Source organism: Anolis carolinensis, chromosome 2, assembly GCF_035594765.1.
Source record: "Anolis carolinensis isolate JA03-04 chromosome 2, rAnoCar3.1.pri, whole genome shotgun sequence".
NCBI classification, from domain to species: domain Eukaryota; kingdom Metazoa; phylum Chordata; class Lepidosauria; order Squamata; family Dactyloidae; genus Anolis; species Anolis carolinensis.
The window spans coordinates 275,380,259-275,397,161 of NC_085842.1; the positions used below are offsets into that span (position 1 = coordinate 275,380,259).

The 16,903-nt window shown below is 37.6% G+C and overlaps 2 protein-coding genes across 6 annotated transcripts in view; one reads left to right on the plus strand and one right to left on the minus strand.

Annotated features, from left to right (window-relative positions):
• The window catches only part of chd1 (chromodomain helicase DNA binding protein 1), a 56,560-nt gene extending 48,642 nt beyond the window's left edge, over window positions 1–7,918 (plus strand). Inside the window, exons 31-37 of one of the 4 annotated variants that reach the window (XM_008103078.3) lie at window positions 1,385–1,642; window positions 1,863–2,003; window positions 3,205–3,383; window positions 4,988–5,084; window positions 5,277–5,334; window positions 6,155–6,368; window positions 6,905–7,918. In XM_008103078.3, the coding sequence (XP_008101285.1) occupies window positions 1,385–1,642; window positions 1,863–2,003; window positions 3,205–3,383; window positions 4,988–5,084; window positions 5,277–5,334; window positions 6,155–6,368; window positions 6,905–7,250 (1,293 nt within the window). In that variant the 3' untranslated portion in view covers window positions 7,251–7,918. The remainder of the gene's footprint in view (window positions 1–1,384; window positions 1,643–1,862; window positions 2,004–3,204; window positions 3,384–4,987; window positions 5,085–5,276; window positions 5,335–6,154; window positions 6,369–6,904) is intronic. The other 3 variants (XM_016990947.2, XM_003216377.4, XM_008103079.3) reach the window with 3 other exon arrangements.
• A 4,030-nt stretch (window positions 7,919–11,948) lies between these two features.
• Window positions 11,949–16,903, minus strand: part of rgmb (repulsive guidance molecule BMP co-receptor b) — a 46,525-nt gene continuing 41,570 nt past the window's right edge. For both annotated transcript variants that reach the window (XM_008103077.3, XM_062972233.1), the window contains exon 5: window positions 11,949–16,397. In XM_008103077.3, the coding sequence (XP_008101284.1) occupies window positions 15,735–16,397 (663 nt within the window). In that variant the 3' untranslated portion in view covers window positions 11,949–15,734. The remainder of the gene's footprint in view (window positions 16,398–16,903) is intronic.

Consider the following 16,903-nt stretch of genomic DNA (forward strand, 5'->3'; position numbering starts at 1 on the left):
TTCTGTCGTATTAGATGTACTTCTTGTTAGACGTTACTTTTGTCCAGAAATTGGTTTTGATATCACTTCTCTGATCCCTTCAGGGAGATAGGACAGTATATAAATGAATTATTATTAGCAGTATTATTTTGCCATATAATTGCAAATGGTCACTTCTTTAAAACTTGGAAAACTTTTGCTTATCAAATAAATCTCATACGTATTTCCATCTATAGTAAAAATGAAAATAATAAATCTAGGCCACCATTCAGCCCTAACCAAATTTGCCTAATCGGTTTACAATACAATAAAAATAAAGCATTCCACATTTCTAAAAATTGAGAGATTAAAGATCCAGATATTGTAATTTGGTATTGCAATTAAACATAGTTAAAGTCCAGGTGGAATCAAATTAATGGCTGGCATTCTGTTTGTGACTTACGATGCCATGTTTGACTTGGATCATTGCAACGTGATCAGAATGCCCCCTTTATTTTATGAGCAATCCAACCTCTACCCCACCAACATCACCGTTTCTCACATTTGTGCCAACCAGTCATCAAAAAATCTGAGTGAGATCAGCCATATGATCATGTTTGTGGGAAGGCTGTCTTTCAGGCATCCATGCATTTAGTCATTTAGGACCTTAGAATCAGCACCTTTAGAGCCAGCATGATGTAATAGTTTGAGCATTGGACCAGGACTCTGGGAGACCATAATTCAAATTGCTGCTCAGCCATGGAAACCCAAGAGATGATCTTGTGCAAGTGACACACTCTCAACCTCAGAGGGAGACTGTTGCAAACCCCCTATGGACAAATCATGCCAGGAAGAAGCTGTGGTAGCTTCATCTTAGCAGCTTCATAAATTATTGTCTACTTGAAAGCATATAACAACACAAGCAGCACCATAAGTTGGACTAAGAACAGAATTAGAAGCCAATGCAATTGATATAAGAGAAAAATTATTTGATTTGAAAAATGTTCAGATAAAAGCATCTTGACTTGCTACATTTGTACTCGTTGCTGGGAGAGCAGTTCTGCATACAGAATTTATGTTCAGTTTAATATACAAGTTTTAGCACTCTTGATGTTACTTATTTTATCAATAGCCAAAAATACCTGAGAACTGAATTAAATATGCAAGGAAACAATCAATCCTCCTTAACTTCCACATAGCCCACATCTCTGCTCCTTTGAAATGTTTAAGTGAATAAGGAACAATTATTTCAAACAATAAATAAATATAGAGTAAAGCTTCAGAGTTTAAAAATTATGTTAGAATTTTCTGTAGTGTTTCCTGGTCATGGATTGGTTGATCCCAATTGGTTGGTTGGATTCAAGAGTAACATCTGACTGTTGTCAATGTTTTTGTTGTATGCATGATGTATGCTTCACTATTCCAGGATGAAGTGGTTTCTGTGAAACATTCAAATAAAAAGATAAAAGCAGAAAAAGAAAATGAAGAAAACCTTGATGCAGATCTTGGCATGAAAAAGGAGGCTGAGGAGAAAAGAGAGACTAAGGAAAACAAGAGGGAGCTTAAAAGAGAGAAGAAAGAAAAAGAGGACAAGAAAGAATTGCGGGAAAAAGACATAAAAGAGAAGAGGGAAAACAAAACAAAGGAATATATACAGCGAGAAAAGGAATTGAAAGAAGAAAAGGTAATTAAGTGGAAACTATATAGGACAATTATCCCTTCTCTCTTTTAAGCAGGCACTTGATTTAGTTTGTCTGCTGTCGTCTGCAGTTGGCTGCCAAAGGAGCATTAACATTTTTGTGTCTCCTGTATTTTGCTCTTTCATTTCGTAAAACGTTGCCCTGCCCAATGTAGTTCACTCTCTGTACCACATCACTTCAGAAACCTAACTTTTTTATTTATAGACTAGTGACTCCAAACCTGACAGCAAAGAGAAAAGCAAGAAAGTCCCTTCAGCTGACACACCTGTTCATATAACAGCGAGTAGCGAGCCAGTTCCTATATCTGAAGAATCTGAAGAGTTGGATCAGAAGACATTCAGTATAGTAAGACATTTTGAGGATTTAAGATTTATATTAAGTCATTGTGAAGATTGATTTACACATCATCTCACTGTCTTTTCAAAGCACCTTTGTGGCAAAACGTGCCAGGGCAGTATGGCAGTTTTGTGTATTGTATTTAATATAGGGAGAAGTCAGTCTTTTCTCAGAAATGCAAACTATAGTTTGAATATCCTTTACCTGAAATGCTTGGGAAAAGAAGTGTTTCGGATTTCTGATTTATTTGGATTTTGGAATATTCGCATGTTCATAATGAGTATATCTTGAAGATGGAACCTACATATAAACATGAAAATCATTTATGTTTAATTCTGTGCATGAAATGTCAGGAACCAAAAATAACATTGTCTCAGTCAGTCCTGTGGACAATTATGAAGCATTTCCGATTTTGGATTTCTGGATAAGGGATAGTCAACCTATAATATTTTATTGTTATTTTTAGGACATTTAGGCTGCAATTCTATACATGGACTTCTTAAACTGTGGTTGAGTGACAGATTGATTTTTTTTCAACAGTTTTCAGCTTTTAAACAATGGTTCATTCAATGTTCAATGGTTTTAAAAATATATATTCTATTACTATGCTTTTAATTGTAATTTGTTTTGCCAGGAGAAAGACAGCATATAAATTAAGGAACTATAGGTTGACTTTATCTAAAATTATATATATGTGACATCTTTGCTGTTCTGATTATTCAGTTTGCACAAACATTTATGCACAAAGCTATTTAAAATATTGTATAAAATTACCATCAGACTATGTGCATATAATGTGCATATGAAACATAAATGAATTTCATGCTTAGACCTGAAACCCAGTAGTAAATTTTGCAGTTAGCCTGGCAGTCATTTTGAGATGTTTGCAATATTTTCTCAAAACCTAAAATATGTTTATGTAGCTCAAAAAGTTGAGAATCCTGATCTAGGTTATTTAATAAACAGGAAAGGAGTAATACATGGTGGTGGATTGGTGCTGGACAGAGTGTCTTAGAATATTTAAATATTTAAGTTTGATGTTCAAAATCAAATTTTTAATGGTGTTTAATTTGCGTAATTATCAAAAAGAGGGAGTAAGAGAAAGCAGCAATTAGTGTCTTTATGCTATTCAGTATGTTTGTAAGTGTCATTGAGCTGAGGGGTTAATTGACACAATTTCAGGCTCCATTTTCTGAAAATATTTTTGCAGTGCAAGGAAAGAATGAGGCCTGTCAAAGCGGCCTTGAAGCAGCTGGATCGGCCAGAAAAAGGTCTTTCAGAAAGGGAACAACTGGAACATACAAGACAATGTCTTATCAAAATAGGAGATCACATAACTGAATGTCTAAAGGAATATACAAATCCTGAACAAATCAAGCAATGGAGGAAGTAAGTATATTCAAAGATGGCAATATTCGCGTAATCATATATGTTCACAGTTTGTCTGGGATGGAGAGAAGTCAACCATTTTCTAAACCTAGTGATTCTTTTTGGTGTCATTAAAATTCCTTTTCCCTGGACCCCAGTTAAGATTCCCATCTCTGTGCCATGGGCTTTTTGATCTGAACATGTTTGTGGTGGTCCTCCATATGTTATTCTGTTTTTGTTCCTTTTTTTGTACCCACTTATCCCCCAAATCCGTGACTCAGAGTGGCTTACAAAACAAAAGTGATAGCAAGTAAAAATAGAGGTACCTAAAATATACAAAAAAGTTATGATTAAAATCATGTTAAACTCAATAAAATAAAAAGAATTAAAATTATTGATTTAAAAGAAAAGTATATATACTCGAGTATAAGCCGACCCGAATATAAGCTGAGGCACCTAATTTACCACAAAATCTGGGAAAACTCATTGACTCGAGTATAAGACGAGGGTGGGAAATGCATCGGCTACGGGTCAAATTCAAAAATAAAAATAGATATTAATAAAATTGCATTATTTGAAGCATCAGTAGGTTAGATGTTTTTGAATATTTATATGAAACTAATTTAAGATAATAAGACTTTAATAAGATAAGACTGTCCAACTCTGAATACCTATATACCCAAGTATAAGCCAACCTGAATAGAAGCCAGCCAGGACCCTCACTTGAGTATAAGCAGAGGGGAGCTTTTTCAGCCCTAAAAAAAGGGCTGAAAACCTAGGCTTATACTCGAGTATATACAGTAATACAACACTTGAAAAAGTCAGGCTGCATCTACTCAACAGACATTACAGATTGTTCTGTTGTCCTATACACAAGCAGGAAAAGCAAGATGTGTGCTTGGACTTTTGAATTGAAGGTATGGGGAAATCAATTGCCAGATTTGTTCAGAATTTAACCCTCCCTTTTTTGAGATTTGGACATGTCCAGTTGTGAAGAGAAAAAGCAATAGAATAACAGATTTGTCTGTAATATAAAAAGGTGTTTTGTATGGCTCTGTTGTAACCCACCTCGAGCCGTGAGGAGAGGCGGGTAAGAAATAAATAAAAATATTATCATTATCATTCTATATGGCTCTCTTACAAGGTGACAGCTGAAGGATACTGCCAGACAAAAAAGTTGTTATGTGAGCCTACAAAGCTGGTTTATACCTTCTATAACCACTAGATGGAAGCTTCACTCCATTATACTAAACGTAAAAAGTAAATGCACCTCATACAATTTGAGCTGTATCTGCCTATGTGCTTTTAGGTTTGTGCACTTACTCTAAAAAAATGTTTTTTCAGTTAATTGTTTTTATTTGGAATACAATATCATTCATTCTATAACAAGATCTAATAAAAAATAAAAAGTGTAATATCAAAGTTTGAGGTTGCAAAACTACATCAGGGCTGTTCATAACAGTATGCCTTCGAAGTCTCACATTCATAGGGCCACCATAAATTGATACCAACTTTCATGGCAGTTAAAGAATATCAAAAGCCCAGTATACAAAAGGATCAGGAAGATGATTAGCATTTCATAAGAATAGAGATCTAAATCAATTTCTTCTTTTCTCCAATTCTAGAAATCTCTGGATTTTTGTTTCGAAATTTACAGAATTTGATGCCAGGAAGCTACATAAATTGTACAAACATGCAATTAAAAAACGCCAGGAAACTCAGGTAACAGCTTTTTAAAAGTGTGTTTCAAAGTCTACATTTTTATTGATATAATGCAGAGCAATCCTGATGGGTTGGATATAATCTGTGTTTTTGTCTTTTTTTAAAAAAAATGTCACTTCATGAACTGAATTTTACTGGGAACTTGACTACTTAAAAATTAAATCAGAGTAATAATTTCCCTATTTATTTCAGCAGCATAATGATCAGAATATCAGCAGTAGTATGAACACACACATAATCAGAAACCCAGGTAAGAAGCTCAACTTTGAATGCTTACTTGCTAAATAGTCAATTTCTATGTAAATTTAATGTGCACTGTTCCAAGTCAAACAGACGTTTTGGTATATTTGTGAGAGAAGCCTACATAATAACTGTGATTGTATTTCTACACTAGTAACTACAAGCAGTCATTTTGGATGACCAGTTTTATTACTGTTTTCTAAGTTAGTGAAAGGATGAAATATTAGGAATGAGAGACAGGTTAATGCCTTTTATCATTTTTAGATCAGTTTTCCCCCTTTTTGAAGCTTTGATTACCTGTTTTTGGTATTTTATTTTTCCTGTTTTTAAAGAAAGCACTTCTTTGAATGATTTTTTTAATCTGGGACATTGGCCCATTTATTCAGTTATCAATTTTGACAAGTAACAAACAAGATTGTTCTTGAGTCGAATTTATATGTAAGTCGGAACAGGTACATTTTTAAGGGTGATTCCAGCCTATCTATCTATAGCTTTGGATAGCATAGGGAAGGGTTAACGTCCCTGTAGTGTTTGTTTTGCTATCTGTGTCCCTGTTTGGAACATTTTACCCCACTTTCTATCTCTGTGATAACTGGATTTTGAAAAAAATTGTTTGTTTTGGAAACAAGGATTGGTGATCAAGCTTCAGTGACAAACCTTTTCCTCATGATCATTCTTTCGGAAGTGAATTTCCCTTCCTAGAGATAGATTTGTCTCACTTCCTGTTGTCTTGCCCCCGTTCTTAACTATGAGTTGTTGGTAAGTCAGATGTTTGTAACTCGGGGACTGCCTGTACTTACAACTAAGAAATCTCTGTCTTTCTATTTAAGCAGAAGTGGAACGGCTGAAAGAGAACACAAATCATGATGATAGCAGCAGAGACAGTTATTCATCTGACAGACACTTATCACAGTATCATGATCATCACAAAGACAGACTTCATGGGGACGCTTATAAAAAAAGTGATTCTAGGAAAAGATCTTATTCTTCCTTCAGCAACGGGAAGGATCATAGGGATTGGGATCATTATAAACAGGATAACAGGTGAGTTCAGTGGTATTTATCAATTCAATCCTTCATTTCCTCAGTATTTCTTTAAAATGTTGGTTGGAGTAAGTGGAAAAACAGGTCTGACGTTACATGTGGTCAGCATATTTGATTTCTTTAACAGTGAGAACTGTGGGGTGGGGGAAGGGTCAGGACAGCACCCCTTTCCCCTCCACATTGTCTCTGTTGCCCTGCTACCTGCTGTTTTTCCCCTGAAAAATCACAAACTTGCCTATATCTGACACGTTTCCTTATCTCACAATATAAATACCAGATCACTCCATTTGATGTAATAGGTAATCAAGTTCAAGCACTGAAAGACTGTGTAGTTATATAGGAAAGGGGAATTGTATGTGCTGGTGATTTGTAAAGGTAGGAAAATTCATACCTTTGTTTTAGCAGAAAGCAGAAATGTTACTTTAAGGAACCTAAATATTTTTTAGAGAGAAATGATTGTTGATGCACATTCTACAAGATGTAGTGTTTTACATTTTTATCCACTGCTATTACAATTTTCTTTCATATTTTTCCAGATATTACAGTGAAAGTAAACATAGAAAACTAGATGACCACAGGAATCGAGATCACAGGTCAAACCTGGAAGGAAGTTTAAAAGACAGTCGATTACACTCAGATCATCGGATGCCCTTAGATCATCGGTCCAGTTCAGACTACAGTCATCACAAATCTTCCAGGGATTATCGGTATCACTCAGACTGGCAAATGGACCACAGAGCTTCCAGTAGTGGCCCCAGGTCACCCTTAGATCAGAGGTCTCCATACGATTCGCGATCTCCATTAGGACACAGATCTCCATTTGAACATTCAACAGATCACAAAAGTACTCCAGAACATATGTGGAGTAGTCGGAAAACATAGCAAAGACTAATGTTTCTTGGACTCTTTTTTTTAGCCATACACAATAAACTAACACAGCAATTGCCTTACATGACTTGAAAGACATGGACCGGATGTGCTATGAGTAGCAGTATTGTTATTACTTTCCAATATGCTAAACCTATTATCCCAACAGAAGAAGAGATATTTTTGTATTTAAAAGTTTTAATGCTGCACTGTGCTGCAAATGTTGTAGCACATTTTTTTAAGAAATGAAAAAAAAATGTTTACTTTTTACAGGGACCTCAACACTGCCCCACTCAGACTGGATCTTAATCTCAACTCCTTGTCAAAGTGGTTTTATCCTGAATACAATTTAAATTATGTTTGTAAAGGATCATTCACATGTTAGCCTGTGATCATGTTTCAGAAAAAAAAAATCAAGAGGTTTTTTTAAAAAATAAAAGAAAAATAAAACAAAGTAACATAACATAAGGATTCAAGGACTTTGTTCACTTTCCAAAGCTATTTGTTTACATTGTACACTGCAACCATCTTGCCGCTTTTTCATCAATAAGCTTGAATATTTAAATTCTGTACCTATAATTGTAAAATAGCTGGGCATTCTCCGGTTTGATCAGTTGCAATGCCTTTTTACAAAATGGCTGTAAATTATTGTAAATTAATTAAATGAGCTTCCCCCTCTTGAAGGTTTCCTTTCTAACTCACCTTGTCTTGATGAGTTGTGGAAAAACGTTGAAAAAAAATATCTGATGGAATTATTGTTCAGTATATAAGCATGAGAAGACAGAACCTCTTTTACCAGTGGCTTGTAATGACATAGCATATTTAAATTATTGGATGACTTGGTAAAAAGTATATTCTTTGTTTTTTAAAATATATAATTTTATATTTTGACAACCTGAGTTTAATTTACTAATGATGGATCTTGGAACACTGCATTTTGTAGCATAACCGAACCTAACATAATCTGGTGGGAACGTGGAGAGAAAATCCATAGCAACAAATCCAAAACTTGGTTGATAATGGATTGAAAATGACTCGAGATGGAAGGCTAACTGCGATGATTCTAGGACATCCCAGGATAGTGGGCAGAAAGATTTGGAGATCCCAGCTGCTATTAAGGGAAAAGCATGTAGCAATGGCAATTCATTTTCATCATTGAAAACACCGGCTGGAATCTTGTTCGTATTTCAACAAGACTTACAACCTCAAATACTGTTCACATTTCTGGTCATTGCCACAACCAGAAATGGTCTCCAAACCCATCTTAAAAGCTGGGTAGGCATATCCACTGAAGAAGTTCTGCAGCCCTAGTAAATGGGGTGCAAAAAGTAAATGGGATGCATCCAGCCCCGATGCCACTAGAACGCCACAGTTCAAAGAACAGCAGCAGAAACCTACTCGGGGATGGGGGGGAGGGATTCAGATCAGGAGACTTGGTGTATTTGCACTAAAATTAATGCAGTTTGACACCATTTTCACTGCCATGGCTCAATGCTATGGAGTTCTATGATTTGCAGTTTGGTGAAGAAAGCTAAAGAGTAAGAACTCTAATTCTTATAATTTTCATACCATTGAACCATGGCAGTTAAAGTGATGTCAAACTGCATTAATTATATACTGTAGATGCAGCCCTATTGTCGCAATACCTCTGCAAGATCTTGACCATTATCAGAATTGCACTATATTTATGGAAGGCTAAAACTTAACAATTTATGCAGGCAATACCAATGTTATAAATGACATTTAACTAACAATGTACAAGTAATTATAATTTTCATTTTTCAACTGTTGCAGTGATAGGACATTATTCCTAGCTCTGGAAGCCAACTTGGAAATGCAAATTGAGATAGAAAATGTTAATTTATACACTTTATACCTTGGTCTTACTTTTAAAATGCGATCTCCGAAACCTGTTTCATCAAGCAATAGTATTTTAATTACACATTTGTTGTTAGATTCTATTTGAAAATAACTGACTCCATACTATTACTGCCATAATGAATTTGTGAAATTGGTGGGTAAATGTCAGCTTTCCCAATGATAAACTGCTATTCTCCAGGCTGATTAGGGATGATGGGAGTTGGCAGCCAATGGTTGGAGAGTCACAGGTTTCCAAAAGTGAAGTAAAATCAGTTTCAGTACCTCTTGAACTGATCCATTTCTTAGGTACAGTGTTCACTGCTGTGTTTATCATCCTAATTGCTACAATTTAACTGGGTTTGAAAGAAAGAAACCAGGTTGCCATTGTTACAAGGGTGAGCAGAGTCCTGGAGAAACATGCTTTATAATTTTCAGCCTATTCAAACTGCTTTTTTCTGAGTGAAAAAAGAGTGAATTGCCTTTTCTAGAAGTCTCCAAGCTGAATTATTCCTCTTTTTAGGTTGTAGGCATCCAACATACTTTTAAAAATGAAAAGGAAACAGGTTCTGGCCATTTCTGTTTTTTAGTTGGCAGTCCGCAGCCCACTGAGCCCTGGGACAGAAAATTTGCCCTCTGATCTCCTGCACTTGTCTGTCTCTAAAGAGTGTAATAGTATTTGCTGCATTAATCTTGGATATGGATTTTCTAACAATATGTGTTATTAGGATAAATGAATTAGTGCACTGCTCCATTAGATACTGTAGACTGTAGGAACTTCTAAAAAGATATTTCAGAACCTCAACAACTCAAGCAAGCAGCTTTATAGAATCCACTATTATTTTTGCATCTTGGATTGATGTGCATTCCTTTAATAAGTTTATTAAAAGGCCTGTTCTTGGGCTAAAAGTGTTGATTTCTTCCAGCAAATGCAAGTTGGATTAACTACTGTATCACTAAGTCACACTCTTCTGCCCTTTAGTAAACCCAGGACTACAGCTTTTCAAAGCAGAGATCTGAACAAGTATTTTTTTTCATTCTGGAAAACAATCCTTTTGTGAAATGTTGAGTTTGACTACTACACGTTGTAAGCAGTAAATGTTTACTATATTTGATAAGACTACCTCCTTATTTATGGAGCCATTTCTGCAGCGAACAGGTTCTCTTTAATCCATGTCATGACTGATTAAACGGCTATGTAGAAGTAGCCTACGACTCTGGAAATCAGGGTTACTCTAATTCAGGCATGGACAAACTTGGGCCCTCCAGGTGTTTTGGACTTCAACTCCCACAATTCCTAACAGCTGGTAAGCTGTTAGGAATTGTGGGAGTTGGGAGTCCAAAACACCTGGAGGGTCCAAGTTTACCCATGCCTGATCTAATCCTTTCTTCGCCATAGAAACCCACTAGCTGACCTTGGGCAAGCCATCTTCACTCAGCCTCAAATGAAAGAATAGCAAGCCCCCTCTGAAAAAATCTTGCTAGGAAAATCCATGATAGGTTTACTTTATGGTTGTCTTAAGTCCGAAATTACTTGGAGGCATATAAGAATGATTTAAAAACTTCTCTGCTCTCTCTGTATAATTATCTGCTGTGAAGACCGTCAATGATTATAGAATCATAGAGTTGGAAGAGGCCTCATGGGCCATCCAGTCCAACCCCCTGCCAAGAAGCAGGAAAATCACATTCAAAGCACTCCTGACAGATGGCCATCAAACCTCTGCTTAAAAGTCTCCAAAGGAGCCTCCACCATGGTCCAGGGCAGTTTCACTGCCAAACAGCTCTCACTGAGGAAGTTCTTCCTAATATTCAGGTGGAATCTCCTTTCCTGTAGTTTAAAGCCGTTGTTCCGCATCCTACTCTCCAGGGCAGCAGAAAACAAGCTTGCTCCCTATGAGTTCCCCTCATATATTTACATGGCTATCATGTCTCCTCTCAGCCTTCTTTTCTGCAGGCTAAATATGCTGAGCTCTTTAAGCCGCTCCTCATAGGGCTTGTTCTCCAGACCTTTAATCATTTGTCGCCCTCCTCTGGACGCTTTCCAGCTTGTCAACATCTCCCTCCAACTGTGGTGCCCAGAATTGGACACAGCATTCCAGGTGTGGCCTAACCAAGGCAGAGTAGAGGGGTAGCATGACTTCCCTGGATCTAGACACTATACTCCTATTTATGCAGACCAAAATCCCATTGACTTTTTTTGCCGCCGCATCACATTGTAGGCTCCCAAGATCTTTTTCACACGTACTGCTGTCAAGCCAGGCGTATTTAGTTTATTCAGGAGATAAGCTAAAATAGCTACTGAATTTCAAATTGTGACTAAAGAAAGGGAGCACCAACTTTTTAACACCCCCGCCCCCTTGGTGTAGAGTAATGCAACAAAAGTACTTATATTACCATTAAGCTAAGACAGTGCTTTTCAACCTGTGGGTCCCCGGGTGTTTTGGGCTACAACTTCCAGAAATCTCAGCCAGTTTACCAGCTGCTATTAGGATTTCTGGGAGTTGAAGGCTGAGAACCACTGAGCTAAGGGGACCCCATTTAGGGCCTGGATCCACAATTTTAAAAGCAGTGACCTTCAGAGAAACAACTGCATGATGAAAGGAAAGCAGACAAAATAGTGGCATTGCCCAGAGATGCCAAGTGTCCCTGTGTATCTCTCTGCTTCAAGAATTTCAGTCTTCTAATGATCTGACTCAGAATAAAGTCAGTTGCTTATATTCCAGAAGGTACCTTGGCAAAAGCAATCTGAGAACAATGAAGCCCAGCCTCCTCATTAAACCTGTGAATTGCATTTCCCATCTTCCAGATGTCATATACAAGCAGCCACTAGAGATCAGTAATAGCACAAGGCAAACATTCCACAGCATGGTATGTAACTTTATTCTTCTATTGTAATAATTTAAAATATTTATACACTGCACGGTCACTTTTTTTTCCTTTCTCTTTTTTACACAAACATATACTTATTAGTATATCCATGAACCACATCTAAAGGGCTTTTCAACAACAATAAGAAAAAAACTGGGCACACAGTGGGGTTGGGATTCATTTTCCCTCCCTCTCAAAGCATAAAAATCAGCTTGAAGCCTTCTGTGTGAGAGAGACAGCCATTTGGAGTGTCTGTGAAAACCAGTGTTCCCTCTAAGCATAAGTTCTCCCCAGAGACCACTCACCAGCTTCAAACTATCCATATGTTTGGCATTAACTGTGGGGGACTTCAAGAGCTGACATGTGCAAATAACATTTTCTCATGAAATCCCACAGCGGGGCCAAGAAAATTAAAAACTAATTTTTAAAAAAATGGAAAAGAAACATACATACATTCCAGGTACTAACATTTCTGAAATATTACTTATCTCTGGACTTCATGATTTAGATATTAGCGTACATATACACTTGTGGGGCTCGGGAACACAGGAAATTAGTTAGCACGCAGCTGTTGTTTACGATGGGCTCACATTGCAGCTAACAACTCTAGACTTGTCTACCAGACTTCTTCCACAAATACCTTACCACTTGGCACACAAAAAAGGTAAAATTCAACTACTCTAAGGTCATGTTTCTCTCCATACAAAACCAAGGGATGGGGTAGGGGTTTTTTTGTGCTTCAAATACTCCATTTCCGAAACAATTAAAGGCAGTGTGTTTTTCTTTTTCCGTAAAGCAAAACAGTTCGGGATTGCATGAATTAATTTACATGAGACTAGGAAATGGGAGCCTAGTCTCGACACCATTTTGACTTCATACAATTGCAGTTTTGCCCTTATGCCCATTTCCTGCACTGACAAGTTATAAAATGATACACGGTCAGACCTCCACATTCACTGAGGCTAGGGGCCCAAAACTCTGTGAAAGTGAAAAACATGAATAAATAAATTGCCTTTTTAAAAAAAAAATTGAGAGAACATCCTCCAGGAATCTCTAGGTTCACCAGCACAACTGTATTGTTAGTATCCACAGGAAGCTAAACACAGAATTGCACTGGAAAAAGTTGTTTTCTAGAAATCTCTTAAATCATCCAGCATGACTAGAGGAATTTGCCCATGGGGTCTACTGGAGGATTAAAAGATTCCTAGAAAGAACATTTTAAATCAAATTTGCAAAAGTCAAAACCGCAAATGTGGAAGGATGACTGTATTTTCTTAGATTCTATCACTAAATCAAAGCACTGTCAGATGCTTGGGTTTAACTTCACTATCTCTGGAAGAGCCACCAAAGAGAGGCTAATATTACTAGGTCTTATGGAAGTGTTTTATTGCAACATCACCAACTACTCCTCAGCACATAGATTTAACCACTATATGTCAACAACCCTCAATTCAATCCCAATTAGCAACTATTCATAGATCATAATGAGTCCCAACCAGGCTCTACTCCAGATCAAAGGTGTAGCACAACACACAAAGATGACAGAAAGCTCAAATCCCAAGGAACATTGGCAAAGGAGACAAAAATCTATGCTTTGCAACAAGCCTGTCCTTCTCCAGATGTTTGTGAACTTCATTTTGCAGTATCCCAACTGACAACATAGTCTGAGCCCAATGGAAGCTATAGTCCAACATCCTGAGAGCCACAAGTTACTTGGGCCTAAGGTAATGAACTAGTAACATGATGCAGTACAAAGCAATAGGACACATTCATGACATGGTGCCTTTCTTTTCTCATTAGAAGTAGAAGAGGGAGGTGAAACCTAGGGTCCTCTAGACACCACTGGGCAATATATTCATGCATGAACTGGTGGAAACTTGAGTCCAACAACTGGGCAGACCACAGATTTCCATATCTGAGCCTTAATTACTATTCTCTCTATCGTATATTCCTTCTGAATTGAGGCGGCTGGCACCTCAACTCCAAAAAGGTTACCTTTTCTGGATCTTAAATCTCCAAATCTTCCACCTAACTTGGAAGAGAGTTACTTTGCAATAGAATACAAAGTAGGCCTATGATCTGCTCCTTTATATAAAAAGATAGAAAAACAATCTTGTGGCATTCATTTTCACAAGGTACAGCTGACTTCCTCAATGGGGCTTATGGAATCATAGATTGTGACATTACCCTAAATGCAATCTAGTCCAACCTCCTACTCATGTAAGAGTGCGCATTACACATAGACACTTTAGCTGGCATTGTTGGTCTTTAAAAGGCATCATACGATTCTAGGGTTGAGTGAGTTCTAACAGACTAACATGGCTGCCCTGTGGAAGATGTCACAAATGGGAAACTTGTTAAAAATTGAACTGACCATGTGGATCAAACTATGCCAGTTTTCTTTAGGGCAAGGGTAGGTAACGTGGTTCTCCAAGGCGTTGTGGCTGCAAATCAGGTAGCAGAGCCAATGGGAACTTTAGTCCAACAGCATTCAGTGCACAGCATGTTCCCTACTCCTGCTACCCATCAGACAATGAGAGCCATTATCCCGGTTACTTACACGCACACACAGTTTTGAGATTAAGCTACTGAAAGTCTTAATTTTCTGCCTCTCTTATTATTATTATTTTTGACAATTCAGGATGCTAAAATTCAGAATATTTGGGGCTACTCGGAAAACATACCCTGCAGTTTGGGTGGACAGATTTATAGACTGGAAATGGGGGAAAAAGAGAGAAATGAACCAGATAAGGCCTACTACTATAATAGGCTACACATTTAATACAAACAACTTGAAGACATCCATATACCAATATATACTAAAGAGACTTGTATCCAAATCACCCCCCAAAGCTTTGGGCCCTGCTCACATACATTTGGAAGTGGGGGTGGGGAAGACTCATGTTCTGTACATGTGCCCTTCATACAAATCATTACAAGGTATGTCATTTTGTGCTTGTGCATTACAACCCAAGTACAAAATAATTAGATAAAAGTAGTCCTTAAGTAAAGGAAGCAAAGATTATCTGCATCAAGGGGGGGAAAACCAAGATGCAGTTCTGACTGCTGTGAACATGAGAACCAACAATAAAGGAAGATCTTTGTTTCATGAAACAAAGACTACTGGCCCAACGTCCAGGCAAAGGTGGGAAACTTGCAGCCCCTCCAGTTAGATATGGACTACAATTCTCATCAAGCATGCCCAGGCAGCACAGCCCATGAGAACTGCAGTTCAATAAGATCTGGAGGACTAATTGTTGCTCACTGCTGCTCCAACTAGAAGGGATGGCTCTTCTCAAATCTGTACAAGAATTCTAAGCCAGGCTTAGCTGGCCAAAGGAATGGGAGAGGGGAAAGGGAAGGATCATCAGTATGTTGATTAAGCTAGAAAATACTTAGAGGGAGCACTGGGTATGGTATATATACACAAAGATATAAGCTGTACATATTACCTAAGTACACATAAATATAAATATTTTAATATATAAAAAATAAAGTGCTTTCTATCAGGTCCTGATGAAAGGACATTATAAAACATTTCACCAACTGCAAAGCAAAAAAAGCAAGGAAAAAAATTACAATCAAAAAGAATGTTTCATTCAACATACATGGGGAAAAAATTGGTAACACAATATATACAATCCGCTGGGTATCCCAGGACAGAAAAAAACATCCCTTCATATACATGGTATATACATATATACTCTTTACTCAATATATTATGACAATATATATTTTAAACCCTTTGTTCTCAACCACAACAGGAAAAAAAACCTACAAAAACACAACAAGCATCAAACACACAAGTCCAAGGTGAAGAGACAACTCGCTCCCCCAATCCCCAGCCCCATTGTTGGGGAAAATGTGCCATCTCTCCTTCCTGGGGTGCAGCACCTCGACATCCTGCAAGGCACTATGAGCAGCGGCTGTGAAATTGGCATCCCCGGTGGTGAGCAAATCAAAGATGCAAGAGTAAAAATAGAGGTCCTTCAGCGGCATCTTCTCATGGCACTTTGCTGTGGCACTCTCCAGCGTGTAGACAGACCGGCTCTGACTCGAAGCGCCAGGAGGAAGGAGCTGCCCCATGACTGGCAAAGGGAGATGTCCGCTGTCATCAATGCGTTCGCTTGAGGGGCAGCCATTCACACAGAGCTGCAGGTCCTGGCTCTCTTCATAAGCCATGGCTAGCTCTTTTGGCATACGGATGGCCAACGTTAAGTAGCGGCCTAGCTGGCGCACAAACACAGTCGTCCCAATGTATCGGGCATGCATTTCCACATATTTGCCGCTCACTCGCTCCACGATACGTAGGCTTTTGGTGTCACCATCACCACCACTTGTGGTTCCATCCACAAAAGCTGCTGGCAAATCGTCGGTCACTGCCTGGTACACCTTTTGATCTGTACAGTCTTGGTAAGATTTGAAGATAATGGTGATCTGTGAAGAGGAAAGAAACAAGGATTCATTTAGATCAGGACAATCTATCTCATAGATATTTGATAGGTATCTAAGGGTTTATATATTCCATGAAGATGATGACTTGAAAGTGACTATTAAAAGGACCAATTTGTCATTACAATCAGCCCAATGAAGCACATTACAATCTTCAGATTCTGCATCCACAAATCCAACTAACCACTGCTTCAAAATATTCCAATAAAATTCCAAAAAGCAAACTCTGATTTGGCCGTTTTATACAAGGAACACCATTTTATTACATCATTATAGTGAGGGTCCACTATACTTTGAACATTATTATTAGAACTGAAGTGCAACTCTTCGCCTACAACACTGATATGGGTTTTCTGGTAAAAAGCAGAACTGGAAAATTTTCCAGCAATTACCAGATTGACCATTTTAAGTTAAAGTGTTATATTGAAACATTTATACAATATAAATTAATAATGGCATTATTTTACTGGACTATTTATAATACTGTAAAG